General features: G+C 41.6%; 2 protein-coding genes and 3 non-coding genes across 6 annotated transcripts in view; all 5 read right to left on the bottom strand.

Annotated features, from left to right (window-relative positions):
- Nucleotides 1-3,946, bottom strand: part of rnf19a (ring finger protein 19A, RBR E3 ubiquitin protein ligase) — a 19,957-nt gene extending 16,011 nt beyond the window's left edge. Inside the window, exon 1 of one of the 2 annotated variants that reach the window (XM_053491807.1) lies at nt 3,577-3,946. In XM_053491807.1, coding sequence (XP_053347782.1) covers nt 3,577-3,607 — 31 coding nt within the window. In that variant the 5' untranslated portion in view covers nt 3,608-3,946. The remainder of the gene's footprint in view (nt 1-3,576) is intronic. The other variant, XM_053491806.1, reaches the window with a different exon arrangement.
- A 1,656-nt stretch (nt 3,947-5,602) lies between these two features.
- On the bottom strand, nt 5,603-14,738 carry pabpc1b (poly A binding protein, cytoplasmic 1 b). The gene is made up of 15 exons (XM_053492129.1): nt 14,036-14,738; nt 12,566-12,759; nt 12,362-12,477; nt 12,012-12,151; nt 11,568-11,662; nt 9,447-9,584; nt 9,115-9,210; nt 8,710-8,982; nt 8,450-8,540; nt 8,100-8,210; nt 7,690-7,838; nt 7,523-7,607; nt 7,278-7,408; nt 6,149-6,250; nt 5,603-6,034 (listed from the first exon to the last, which is right to left on the bottom strand). Exons 1-14 carry the CDS (start codon nt 14,226-14,228, stop codon nt 6,155-6,157), a joined length of 1,908 nt encoding a protein of 635 aa, XP_053348104.1. The 5' UTR covers nt 14,229-14,738; the 3' UTR covers nt 5,603-6,034; nt 6,149-6,154.
- LOC128519698 (small nucleolar RNA SNORD67) lies at nt 7,129-7,228 on the bottom strand. Its single transcript, XR_008357874.1, has one exon. It is a non-coding gene; the product is annotated as a small nucleolar RNA SNORD67 (small nucleolar RNA).
- Nucleotides 9,277-9,411, bottom strand: LOC128519694 (small nucleolar RNA SNORA5). Its single transcript, XR_008357871.1, has one exon. It is a non-coding gene; the product is annotated as a small nucleolar RNA SNORA5 (small nucleolar RNA).
- LOC128519695 (small nucleolar RNA SNORA5) lies at nt 11,829-11,963 on the bottom strand. Its single transcript, XR_008357872.1, has one exon. It is a non-coding gene; the product is annotated as a small nucleolar RNA SNORA5 (small nucleolar RNA).
- Nucleotides 14,739-15,127: the final 389 nt, after the last annotated feature.

Genomic DNA, 15,127 nt, shown 5'->3' with positions numbered 1-15,127 from the left:
TTCATGTACTTTATGCGTATGGAGTGTCAGGTGTGCACCTCCCTGGGTTGAGCTATTACCGTAGCAACACTCAGGTGCTCTATATTAAATCAGACATCCTACACATGTGAAGTCGTCACCGGCCGTGCCCCAGGGACGTGATCTGACACTGTAAAGGTGATCAGGTTGTGTGCGTGTGTGTCTGCAGGTGAAGGACCGCTGAAGGACGGAAGAGATCGTGAGCAAACATTCCTGAACACATCGATCGCTCCCCGCTATCAGCTCTCCACACCCCCAGGAAAGCGACTTTGTCCCGTCACACAGGATACACACTTTAAACACACACACTTATGTAAACAATCGATACCTGAAACGTTTGCTGCTCTGAGACAGACCGACCAAAACTGCGAAGTGGAACCTCCAACACTGAGCATAACAGGTTGCTAGCGAGCTAACAAACCTGTACAGCTAGTCTAAAACGAGAGCTAACACGAGACATCTAGCTGATCAGATAAACAAACACACACTTACAGGGTTTAAGACGTCAAGTCCTCCTTTACAAGAGCTCCGCTGGAGTGATGTTAGAATTTACTGATCACAAAAAAAAAAATCGTCATGTTGGACACGCCTCATCTCCCTGATATTCCTGTAAACGCACAAGAGCGTGCGTGTGTGTCTCTACATGTCAATCACATGGTTATGACTCACAGCAAGATGGGTTCAGTCAGTCGCCTCAGTATCGCTGTCTTGTCAGTGTGTCACCGCGGTTAATCAGAAAAGGAAACAGTGGCTCAAACTCTCTCTCTCACACACACATGCACTATAACGGAATTCACTTTAAATTTCCATGGAATGCTATACTAAGGAAAGAAGTGGTGGACTCAGTGTCCCAAAATGCAGGGAAACACTATCCTGGTCGGTGGTGTTGGGGGTGACGGGTGACAGTGTCCCGTGGGTGTGTGTGTGTGTGTGTGTTAAAGAGTGTACAGAATGCACAGAGAAGGAAGTGAGGCGGCTTGATAGAATACCAACACTAAAACTCCGCTGCAGTGCGGCATTGTAGGCAATATAGGAAAGGGTTAAGAAAGACGACAGGTAAACCGCCTATTAAACGCCAAAACCTGTTAAAGAGTGAGAGAGAGACACACTGAAACAGAGTCAGACAGAAAGAGGGACAGACACGCAGACAAAAAAGAGAGACAGAAAGAGACAAAGGAAAAAAAGAGATACAGGTAGACAGACCGGGAAAAAGAGATACAGACAGAGAGACAGACCTAGAGACGGACAGGGAGAAAAACACATGGACAGAGTTACAAAGAGACAGACAGACAGTCAGAGACAAGTCAGGATGTTAATGTTCACAGGAGAAATTGATTTGTCAAACATGAGCCGATCATTAACATCAGACTGATCTAATCACCAATCCAACCTTCTGTCTGACACCTACACCTTCCTCACTGTTTCACTGGTTAACTAGAAGTAAAATCCTCACACAGAGAGGGAGACTGTGAGCCTCTCTTACTAATATAGGTTGAAACAATTGACCAACGTTATAGACTAAAACAGCTAATCAAATGTCTCGACAACAGACTTAATTGTGATTCCATAACGGGCAATCCTCTTTACGAACAAAAATATGAGCGGAGACATTTGACTCTAAACTCGAACAAAACAGCCAATAGATTCAGTACTGTTGGAAGCGTGGCCGCTTTGTAAAAGCAGCGAGGGTCAGGTCAGTAGGAAAGGATACAAACCTGCAGAGAATGTGGATAATTAATAGTTGCTGTGAATCGAGTTTTATTTCCACTTGACCTCAAATAACCTTTTAAGTTAAATTCACACACAAATTATTGTTGTAATTTTTTGAACTCTGGACATGCATTATTTCTCACACACACACTCAATCATTAATTAGCCATATTTTGCTTTGTGTTCTTTTCTCACTTACCTCACTCTCTGTCCCTTCACTTCACTTCACTTGACCTCACCATTCACAGCAATCTTTCGTCATTATTACTTATCACCCTATCACACACTACGACACCCCCGTCGCTATCACACACTACGACACCCCATCCCCCTATCACACACTACGACACCCCATCCCCCTATCACACACTATGACACCCCATCCCCCTATCACACACTATGACACCCCATCCCCCTATCACACACTATGACACCCCATCCCCCTATCACACACTATGACACCCCATCCCCCTATCACACACTATGACACCCCATCCCCCTATGACACACTATGACACCCCATCCCCCTATCACACACTATGACACCCCATCCCCCTATCACACACTATGACACCCCATCCCCCTATCACACACAATGACACCCCATCCCCCTATCACACACAATGACACCCCATCCCCATCACACACAATGACACCCCATCCCCATCACACACAATGACACGCCATCCCCATCACCCTATTACACACTATGACACCCCATCACCATCACCCTATCACACCCCATCACTATCACCCTATCACACACAATGACACCCCATATTACACACAATGACACCCCATCACTATGACCCTATCACACACAATGACACCCCATCACTATGACCCTATCACACACAATGACACCCCATCACTATGACCCTATCACACACAATGACACCCCATCACTATGACCCTATCACACACAATGACACCCCATCACTATGACCCTATCACACACAATGACACCCCATCACTATGACCCTATCACACACAATGACACCCCATCACTATGACCCTATCACACACAATGACACCCCATCACCATCACCCTATCACACACAATGACACCCCATCACCATCACCCTATCACACACAATGACACCCCATCACCATCACCCGATCACACACAATGACACCCCATCACTATGACCCGATCACACCCCATCACTATGACCCGATCACACCCCATCACTATGACCCTATCACACCCCATCACTATGACCCTATCACACCCCATCACTATGACCCTATCACACCCCATCACTATGACCCTATCACACCCCATCACTATGACCCTATCACACCCCATCACTATGACCCTATCACACACAATGACACCCCATCACTATCACCCTATCACACACATGACACCCCATCACTATCACCCTATCACACACAATGACACCCCCATCACTCTATCACCAGCACACTGGTTTATTTATAATAATCTGCGGTAAAGCCTCCCCTTTTTGAGATATATTTGGTTATTCGTGGTGTTTATTACCCGGTGTGTTACACTCAGTTTTAGAGAAGATAAAGTTACACTCGGCGCGTGCTAAGCCCGTTGGCTAGCATGTTCGTTCGTTCGCTCGCTCGCCCGCTAGGTGTTAGCCGTTAGCTCGCTAGCTGTACCCGCGACCTGACTAGCTGCTAGCTGTTTCCTCAAGAGACATTTTAAACCATTATAAAGTGTAGGTTGTATTAAAAAAAAACAGTGTTTAGTTTAGTGTTAGTTCGCGAGCTCTATTGGCTTATAAAACCCCACCGACGGTTTATACACACACACACACTCACTCAGTGTGACATACTTCTCATTTTCTTAATTTTTTATAAAATTCTAAGAGTTACCTTTCGAGTCACGAGCGCAGCAGCATTTCATTCCACCCTGCGTGAGGAAAGTCGTCAAAATTCAGGGTTTTAATAAACACTCGTCTGAGATAATAAAAAATTAAAAACACACAACTTCTGTTTGTTGCTCGCTCGGTCCGGAGGAAAAAAAAACTTAGGGCCGAGTCGACAACTCCCTGTGTCTGTGACCGCGGCCTCGTCCCAAATTAACGCCGAGGAGGGGAACGACGACGACGACGACGAGAACGCACCCAGCACGAAGGCTAGAATATGGCGGACGAGCTCGCACCACAAAGCGCTTAAATAATTTTGTAGACTCGATTTGGGACGCAACCGAGTTTCTGCGAAACGTTTCGAAAATGCTCTCGCGATATTTCTTTCCTGCTTAACGGCCAAGGTATATACGGTTATCGCGAGATTTTACTACAAGTCATAAAGTAGTGTTTCTGTTCTTGCGAGATTTTCGGTTAACAGCCAAAGGAAGGGTATTTATGTTCTCGCGAGATTTGACTGATCACTGGCTTTCGTTTTAACTTACTATATAATTACCAAATGAGTAAACTTTAAAGGCATTTTTTTAATGTTCAGAAACTCATTATAAAAATATACATTCGTGAACTCAATATGGATTAGTTTCTAGCAATTATTAGTTTAATTAAAAAAAATATTTGAATGCACTATGAAATACACATCGTTTATATTTCTAATATTAGAATTCACTGTAACACGTCTACGATTTTGTGTTGTTTTATCATACAGTATGGTACTCATAAGTGATAGAAAAAGTCAAAACCAGTATGTTATATATTAACATAGTATAGTGTCAGAAAATTTATCATTTTATTAAAATTTACTCTAATAGGCTGGTTTAAAAGACAAGCCTGAAACTAATGTAGACAGAAAAGGGTGTGTGGGTGTGCACCATTACACAACTTTACCCAAATGGCACGGCACTTCAGGTTCACTCATGCCACAAAAAGCTGGCAGAAGTTTCTGGAGAAACCAGTGTTGTAAAAAACAAAACAAAAAAAAAAGGGGATAGAGTTGCTTTACTCAAAGCCTGAGAAAACAGATGTAAGCAGAAAAGAGAAAAACAGAGGAAGAGGCATCTGAAACAGATGTCAAAATCCAACCCATCCCCTCCGATGAAACATGAAGGAAAAATTTGCAACAAAAGACAGTGAGTCATACAAAAATAAAGCCACAAAATAGTAATTCTCACAGGAATAGATTGCCACATGTCGGTTTCCCAAAATGGTAACAAAAAAAAAAAAAAAAGGATAGTGAAAGTGTAAAAAAAAAAAAAAAAAAAAAATCTCCATTGTTCAAAGTAAAATTTTCCCACAAGAGGGGATATATGGAACGGGAAGTTCAAATACAGGAGTGGTGGTCAGAGGTGCAAATACTTCTCTCCATATGGTGAAGACAATGTGTGCTTCTAAGGTTTGTTTCATCATGAACACAAGATGGGAAGGTTACACATTAATAAGAAGGAAAATCTGGCTCCTGAAATAATTTACTTTTATATTTAGGCTTACACTTTTATCCAGAGCAACCTACAAGTGCTTTGAAGTTTGCAATAGAGCCTTATACTGGTAACTAGGTACCTTCAATCAAACACTGCCACTCCCAGAACTTTTTTTTTTAAATGGGGAAATAACCAATATTTTATGGAAATGTATTACATAAAAAGGAACAGCTAATTAAAAAAAAAAAAAAAAAAAAAAAGTATGATTGTAGATATAGGAACCAAGTTACACTCCATGTTAAAGCACAATAATTTGGAGAGGATTAAGGAGTAACTGATTTAGGGCACTACAAGCAAAAAAAAAAAAGAAAAAAAAAATAGTATTTGGTTTTGGTAGAAAGATGGTACAAAGTAAAGTGACAACACCAAATTCTGTCTTTAATGCAACCATAAGAACCTTCATATACATGCACCTTCTAGTGTATCAAGCAAGAACTGCATGTGCTCGGCCACAAAACAAAATTATTGTAAATTAATAAAACAAGCAAAACACTTAAGACTTGTTAATTTCTCAAACTTTATTTGAGCAAGCACATTCAGTCCCGGAGAATTGTTCACATTGCCTGTGCGGTTCTCAATTCTCCTTCACACCCAGAAACAGACACACAGACTAGGAATAAAAGAAATATAAGAAGGAATGCTATTGGGCCTATTTTCCCCCCTCTATTATAACTTTAGGGAATTTCACTTTAAAACTCACAATTCTCCACTTTTTAATTTTTCATAATTTTTCGCTTTTTATCAGATTTTATTTTTATTTTTTTAAAGATAATTGACTAGACCTAGCTTCATCTTCTCTAGGTCTGGCAGAGATTAGTTGCATTTTTTTTTTTCTTTATCAATTTTTCATCTTTTTGCAGTGTTTTCCATAGTTTTGCGATGTTTATGGTTTTTATCCCCCTTTGGTGAAGCAAGTTTGAAAGATCATTTCTGAAAAAGAAAACAAGCATTCATTAAAAACACACATAAATAAAACCTGGATAAAATTACAGCTGGTATGTCACAGCCTAGAAGTAATCCATTACACCAGGAGTGTTCCATTACCTCGGCTTAGACGCTTGGCACGCCAGTGGAGTTGGTCACATTTTTCTGCTGAGCGGCTTCTTTAGCCTGGTGAGCCTGAAGCACAGCGACAGCCTCCTCAACCTGAAACACAACACAGACACCCTTATACATCATATATTCAAACACTTGTATTTAGAACAGGGCACCATAATTTTCCCTTTACTGCATCACTTCCTCTGAATGTTTTATTCAATGACAATACAGTAACAAACTTTATCTAGTTGGTTTAACAAGTTTGTCGTCACTTATTAGCAATACGCTGTTCCTTTACTAGTCAGTATGAGGTTTAAAGACTTGAGGCTCTATTTAAATTCCTATTCAGTTACCATCAAAGATTAAGTGCTTTAATAAACCTGCACAAACTATTAGGAATGGGAATCACCAATGACATCCCAATACAACATCATACATATGAATCATATGATCGTGATTCAATTTGTATTGCAATCCTGTATCACAATTTTATAATTTCTCCCAACTTCCATCTCCCCACCCACCTAGGTTATCAAGTCTAGAACAAACTTTGCAAATAAGCTACTACTCAGAATGGCATGCTGTGTCAACAGTTGCCTCACCAGCAGGATTATATAGGAATGGCAACATTAACACTACAATTCAATTTATTTTTTTTACATAATTTATTATTTTTTTTAAAAAGGCAGTGTGGCTCTAAGAATTTCCACACAGGAGTAACAAAATTGAATCAATTCCCCCCCACTCACTACTCTCATGTTTATAACAAGCAGCTCTGAAAGCAAACACCTCCTAACCAATCAAATTCAGCACAAAAACTGTAAAAACACCTGAAATAAACACATAAAAGTTTAAATGATTTTTTTTGTTGTAAAAATGAGATTTACATAAAGAAATGCTACTGTGTCACATGCACATTTCACAGATTAAGGAAGTCCAAGCATGTGATGTTAGAATAATGGGAAATAGGATGTGCAAGAGATCAGTGCTGGTCAGATGGCCCCTGTGCATGTCGTCAGGAGTCTGAGTGCAGGTTCCCGCCACTGCAGGAGCTCCCACACCAAACAGGACTGCATCATCACCCCAGACAGTTTCTAGATGAGACATGTTATGATTGTGCTTATTACTTAATCACCTTGGAGCGCAGAGACTCAGGAGACTCAAGCATGTGCAGCAGCTCAGAATTGTCGATCTCTAGCAGCATACCCGTTATCTTTCCTGCCAGGTTGGAGTGCATGTTCTGGATCAGAGGGAAGAGACGCTCACCTGGAAGGGTCAGGGAGAAGAAAAAAAATAATAAAAAAATCATTCACACTACAGCTCAAAAGCAGATTTCCTAAAAAAAAAAAAAAAAAAAAAAAGGTAAAAAAAAAAACTGACCCAGCATCTGCTTCTGCTCCTGAGGAGGAGCTGCAGCCAGCATAGATGCCGTCAGAGGCTCCTGACCCTGCACATGCACTGCAGGCTGGGGAAACAGGAAACAGTATTTTAGAGCAAAGAATTCACAGTAATCTGCTGGAGCATAATACAGAAGACTCAAGTCTGACCTGCTGCATGGAGACCTGAGGCTGTGTGTTAATGTGCTGCTGAGGGTTGCGCACGCTAGCCGTGTATTTGTACTGTGGGATGGTGCGCACCGGGGGCACAGTTGCCGCACCTGCAGCCGTTGCAGGCCTCGGACCCACCGTCTGCGCAGCTGGAGGACAGAAATAAATGTTGAGATTCTCCTAAAACTCAGCTCATTAAATTTAAAGTTCTTCATGATAATACTACATTAAAGAGAAACACCCCAAGAGCTTTACAGTACAAAACTTAAGACCTTTAATAACGAAACCAGAGTGTTTAATTTCTAAAAGTAAAGCATGGATAAATCAAATGAAGTAGATTTGCTCCACAACCCAAGGAACAAAAACTAAACAAAACTAAATTTGCATATACTTAAGTGGTACAAACTCACCAACACGCTGAGCAGACATCACACGGGGAACCTGAGAAGCAGGTCTCATAGCGTTGAAGCCCTGTGGCCTTGGAGCTGAGGGCCTCATGGTGGCCTGCATGTTCTGGAAATCTGGCGGTTAAAATTTTTTATTTTTACACATACACACAAATTAAGTGCCTCTGGGGCAATTGAACCAAATGAAATGCTACTTTAAATCTGTATTTACACAGTGCAGACCTGGGTTCAATGCACAATCTACAGCTCTCAAAAGTAAACAGTCCTAAGAACTAATTTTTCAGCAGGTCATTGAACCTCATTTACTGTAGGAAAGCAGCCCACAGAATGTTAAAGTTTATGCAGGCACTTACGCTGAGGTCGGACACCCTGTGCAGTCCAGCGAGGACTGGGTCGAAGTTGCGCAAGCTGGCTTGTGGGGTAATACGCAGCTCTGTTTTGGGCCTGAGGATTACAAAAACAAAAAGGTTAATCATAAAACACGGCTTCAAATAATCATGTCTAAAAAAAAAAACAAAAAAAAACAAAACAAAAAAAAAAACACGCTTTTTCTCAGAGCGCCCTAAATCAAAACATGCAGTATACATTCCTAATCCGTATTAAAAGTTCAGACCTGAGGAATGGCAGCCATAAAATATCCAGACGGCGGCGTGGGCTGGTATGGGTTCAGCACGGTATTTGGTACAGTGTGAACGCTGGCCATTCTCTGCATGTACTGATTGGTCAGATGTGCTTGGCGTTCCTCTTTGCGCTGAGCCAGCGCCACGTACAGCGGTTTGGTGGCTACTATACGACCATTCATCTCGGTCACAGCTTTAGTGGCCTCCTCAGGGGAGGAGAAGCAGACAAAGCCAAAACCTTTGCTGCGTCCTCCGTCCATCATGACCTGAAAACCAAGACACAGTCTACTATTACAAAAGGGCTTAAAGTCCACACCGGTGTTAAATCAGACCACTCACTACGTTAAATTATAACTTAGAATTATGCAATGTATGAAAGGACTAAAGCAGAGACGCACCTTAGCACTCGTGATGGTTCCAAAGGGAGAAAACTCCTTGCGCAGGCGCTCGTCGTCAATGCCGTCATCCAGGTTTTTCACGTACAGATTGACGCCCTACACGTTTCAAATTATCATGTTAGACTTGAACGTTAACAGGTATACTCTGCCTAAATGTTATAAGATTGTACATAGTCGTTATTTATCCCCAGTGTCCACTCAGTTAAACCCGGGGCTCATGGACTATGAGGTGACTGTGGCAGCCGTGTGGCCAGTACAGCCCATTGATAAGGACGCACTGAATTTGACTAGACTGCACTACTGCAACGTTTGGGACAGGAGTTCAGACATACTTGGTAGCGTGTCATCCGGTCCTGTTTCATCTGTTCAAACTTGCGCTTGAGCTCGGTCTGACGTTCCACTTTCTTCTGAGCACGGCCTACGTAGATCAGCTTGCCATTCAACTCCTTCCCATTCATCTCATCCACAGCCTGGAGAAAACGTGCAAGGTCAAGACATTTGTGGGGGGGGGGGGGGGGGGTATAAAAATGAACACTTCAGGTGTTAGGCAGGCAAATAGAGACATGTACATTTCATATTTCTAACGGAAAATGTTTGAGAATAAAATTTTCTAGATCCTCTTGGTGTAAATTGGAGCTATCATCCTGTAAGGGATCTTCTATACCGGCTCTCCTCTATTCCTCTTTACCTATAAAACCCTCTATGTAAACTGATAATCAGGTGGTTCTTAACACACTTAAGATCTGGTTTCAGTTTAGACGGCACTATAAATTTGTAAGGGCATCTTCCTCAGGTCCTCTAAACGATAATTATTTGTTTCCACCATCACTCTTGGACTCGACATTCTCAGTGTGGAGTGAAAAGGGTATGAAACAATTTAAATATTTTTATGTGGATGGTGTCTTCGATAGTTTTGCCAATTTGTCATCTCGTTATGGTCTCCCCATTACCCACCTGTTTTGCTATTTTCAAATTCGAAATTTTGTTGCCAAGTGTTTTCCTAATTTCCCCTCTTTACCTCCAGAACAGCAGTGGGAAACTATAATATCATTTATTCCTCATCATAGAGGAACCATTTCTAAACTCTATGATTCTATCCTGTCTCTTAGTATCCACTCAAATGTTAAGCTTAAGTCTACATGGGAGGGGGAACTGGGAATTCAAATACATGAGGAGTCCTGGGAACAGGCTATAGCGAGGGTACGGTCTTCCACCTCTTGCGCTTGTCTTGGACTTATTCAATTTAAAGTCATACACAGGGTACATTTCTCTAAGTCTAGACTTTCTGAAATGTATCCGGATGTGGAAAACGAATGTAATAAATGTCATGGCTTACCCTGTCACCTTAGCCACATGTTTTTTTTTTTATGTCCTGAGCTAGAAGATTTTTGGACGGGTTATTTTGCTATTATGTCAACTGTTCTTGGGGTAACTCTCCAACCTTGTCCTCTAATTGCTATATTTGGGATTCCTGATCGCTCACTTGCACTTAATTCTACACAAATGGATATCATAGCTTTCACATCCTTATTAGCGAGACGGCTATTATTGTTGCACTGGAAGTCTGCTAAACATCCTACTATCTCCCAGTGGCTTACGGATGTCATGTTTTTTTTTTAAAACTTGAAAAAATTAAATATACATTAAGAGGATGTACAACCAAATTTTACCACAATTGGCAACCTTTTATTTCTTATTTTACTAGCCCGGAGGTATCGCCTGATTAAATGTATAACTTACTGTTATATTTATGTAATATGTTTGGTGGTTGTGTTGTTATTTTTATGATATATAAATAAATTTATTTAGAAAAATGAAGAAAGGTAAATTGTATGTCTGTAACTGCAAGTGCTGTATTGTTTTCCTTTTTTCAATAAAAAATATTTGAAAAAAAAAAAAGAAAATTTGTGAGAAATTAGTAAGCAAAATTAAACAAGGATAAAGCACACAAGCTTTTATATGAACACATGTGTAAAAGTGCGACACTGCATCAGGTGCTCTGAAAGACCATAGTTCGTTCTGCCCTTACTTTCATATGCGCACTGGACAAAGGAATAAATTAATTTAATAATAAAATGTAACAGAACCACAGGAGTTCTAGTACGTTTACTGAGAGAAGAGGACCAAACTGAACTGATAATGAAACAACCATGGTTACTGAATTGGCCAAGAAGACTGTTCATTTATACTGGTATTTAAACAAATTTAAAAAAAGGTTGTTTTTTTTTTAAAGCCATGCGTTTTAAGAGCTTGATAGCCAAGATCACAAACAGCAGGTGAAAAGATGTGCGTGAACGCAAGGACAAAGAGTGGAAGTCTCTGATTTGATGGCACAAGTGAAGATTTTGCTGCAAGATTCTGAAAATCCAGAGCTTCACAGTCCAATACCGTTTTAAAGCTCCTTTACTGGAAAAGTTCTAACCTGGATGTTTAAACTGCAGAAGGTTGCATACCTTTTGAGCGTCCTCATGCCTTTCGAAGCTTACAAAGCCAAAGCCTCTGGATTTTCCGCCGTCATCAGTCATGACACGGATACTCATGGCAGTCCCTATAAATGGAAGAAAAGTTAACTTTATTTGACCTGACCCATATTATAATAAAGATGCAGTTTACAGCTTTAATTTTGCATCTTAACCAGTTATCTACCGCATGCATGTGTGCTTATCTCTGGGCTCCATTGAGCACACCACCCACACAGCCTTCAGCTCACTGGTGATTGTACATAGCCGTTATTTATCCCCAGTATCCACTCGGTTAAACCCGGGGCCCATGGACTATGAGGTGACTGTGGCAGCCGTGTGGCCAGTACAGCCCACTGAGAAGGACGCACTGAATTTGACTAGGCTGCTACCTCATGTATTAAGATACTTCGCATGTAGGTCAATGAGAGGACACACCGTATTTGCTGAAGACGTCTTTCAGTTTGTCATCACTCATGTCTTCTCCAAAGTTCTTGATATAAACGTTTGTGAACTCCTTGGCTCGGGCTCCGAGCTCAGCCTCGCGCTCTTTGCGAGATTTGAAGCGACCCACAAACCTGTACGAAGCAAAACAGCAAATCAGCATTGAACACTACTTATAACAAGACAAACGCGGAGCTCATTTCCCATTCAGAAATCAGAGAACAGGATTCACCTACAAATGTTAATTTCACTACCGTGAAGTATAGTAAACCACACTTTGCTGCATTAACGCACAGATTAAAGACTTGCTTGTTAGTTTCAAAACAAGCACATGTTCAACTCACACTTTTCTGTCGTTCAGCAACATGCCGTTCATTTTCTCGATGGCTCTTTCGGCCGCCTCCTGGGTCTCAAAGTGCACAAAACCGTACCCCTTTGAGCCGTTTTCATCACAAACCACCTTAAAGACAACAAACAGGAGCAAATTCATGCACAAACCAGCCATGCATAGTGCACATACAAACATAAGTTCAGAGACATGTGGTTACCTTGCACGACAGGATGTTGCCAAACGCAGAGAAGGTGTCGTACAGAGCCTTGTTATCGATCGACTTGTCCAAGTTCTTTATAAAAATGTTACCAACTCCACTTTTTCTCAGTGATGGGTCACGCTGGGACCACATGATGCGCACTGGTCTGCCTTTGATCACGTCAAAGTTCATCGTGTCGAGAGCACGCTCAGCTGGAGGGGGAGAAAAAAACAAAGTTTCATTCACTGACAATGTGTATTTAAAGAGTGTAAGAAAACAACTTTACATGTTATCCTGTGCAAAATTTCAACAATGTGCTCTGCCACTGTGTTTATTGCTAAAAGATTAACAATTTGAGTTTTTAGCTACAAGTGTACTAACATCACTCCTGTTACCTGATGAGATTAAAGAGCAAACTAATCTTGTACAGCCAAAACCATCAAATGGTGTTTCCAATTATTGTTAATCATAAACCATGCTGCCGCCACCACCACCACATAGATGAAGCAGTGGCTCAGTAGATAACCTGATCATAAGGTTATGAGTTCAAATCCAATCCCTGAGCAACACCCTTACATTTAAACCTTTGGGCACATCAGGTTACTCAAGTTGAAAAAATAAAATTCAACAAACTATTAAGGATTTCAAAATAAACTATAAAGGATAGTGGCTCAGTGTGTAGAGGGTCAGCGCTATCAACAGGAAGATCTGCGATTCAAGCCCCTGCTCCAAAAGCTCCTGTCTGTTCCCCAGGAACCGTGTGCCCAGACCCCAAGCTCCTGAAAAAAAAAAACCTGGGATATGCAAAGAATTTTCTTTATCCTTATTGAAATGTCATGCTGATTTATGATCCTTAGAACGCGAATGGTCTTCCAACAAATTCAATCAAAACTCGCCGAGAACTCGACCAATATAATTTACACTCCATGTTGGATTTGCTTCATTCTCACGCATGGATTTGCTTTATTTTCACGCTTCCATGACCAGTTTTGGGACAAAGCTCAGGAGCAGCTTTCAGCCAGGACACGACTCATAACGCCAGGCATCTGACAAAACACCCCCAAAACCCCACAGGTTAAGGTCCAAACCCAATCAAGTGATGAAACGTTTCTTCATCATGATGAAGCAAACATCTGCATGCCTTCCACTGACCTGCATTCCAAACCCCCCCCAGGTTAGGAGTGAACGCACCAGTGCCTCGTGTCCATGGTTAGCAAAATTAGCACGGGATTTAAATTTGAAGCATGTGCCCAAGACTAAATATACTGAAGTTTAAAGTTAAACCAACTAAAGGGAAATGTGATGTGAAATATAAAGGGGTAAATGTTTACTTCCGGTGTTAGGAGATCGATTTAGATCCGGATTTCTGATCTCTACGCACTTGCTAACGCTGTTAGCAATTAGCACAGGTAGGCCCAGGGGAACGCGTGCGCACTAGAATTATCATCATGTCCCCGTTTTCCCCCCTAGATCTCTCCACTCACTCACCGTCTGCGGGTTGCTGGAAGTTTACGTAGGCGTATCCAAGCGAGCGGCGCGTGATCATGTCCCTGCACACACGAATGGATAGAATGGCGCCGGCCGGACTGAACTTCTCATACAGCATGGCCTCGGTCACATCCTGGTGAAGATCTCCGACATACAGGGAGGCCATGGGGTAACTGGGAGCGCTGGGGTTCATCCTGTTCCCTCGAGTTTAAATCTGCGTCTGGCGCGAGTTAAGTGACGTAACTGATGGTTAGCTTGAAACGACGCGCACGCGACCTCTTTTCGACGAGTTTTAGTTAGTTAGCTTAGCCGAGAATTGAGAAAATATAAATTTCGACTTTAAAAAGTTTCGACTTTAAAATGTTTAAAATTTGGAAATAAGTTCAAATTCTTCAACGTTTATGTTTTAAAATATGGTTTTGTTTCAAAATTCCTGTTTAGTTGCGATTAAAGCGGGGCCTTTTCAGTCAGCTAAGCTAGGCTAAACGCGTCAGTTCCGAGTTCTAACTTTTTCCTTCGTGATGTACCTACTGCTTCACCGATTTTCTTTCTTATTACAAAAAAAAATAATTTTTTAAGAGTTTTTAAGGTTTTTAAGTTTTTTTTGGATTTTTATTTTTTATAGAATGTGTGCCGAGGCTAGCTCCGGAGCACACACGCACTCACTCCGCACTAACAGCCGGGGGGTTTCGGGGAGTTATCAGCTGCTCGAGCTGGTATCTTTATACTTCGCCTGACGTCATCCGGAACGTTCCATGCGTGCTCATGGGAGGGTATGAGTCATCAAAACGACCCGTTTCTTTAACGCGCACGTGACCACGCAGTGTCAAAGCAACAAACATCCCATAATAACCAGTGCACTGTCTTTGATAAGTGTGCTTTATTTAACTACAGGACGATTTAAACGCGGCAGGGTTTATCTCGTTCGAGCTTCACACCCCTGCCGCCATGTTGTTCGGTTCCACAAGTACTGTTCATCATATGCATGTTAAACATGGCCCCTTTTAAAATTACACAGTGGGGTGTTTAGGGTCAGTGTGTGAATTACAGATTATAGTCTGGTGTTTACAGTGAGTGCATTGTGTAGGATGT

Source organism: Clarias gariepinus, chromosome 3 (assembly GCF_024256425.1).
Source record: "Clarias gariepinus isolate MV-2021 ecotype Netherlands chromosome 3, CGAR_prim_01v2, whole genome shotgun sequence".
Lineage (NCBI taxonomy): Eukaryota > Metazoa > Chordata > Actinopteri > Siluriformes > Clariidae > Clarias > Clarias gariepinus.
This window is presented reverse-complemented; position numbering and strand designations above follow the sequence as displayed.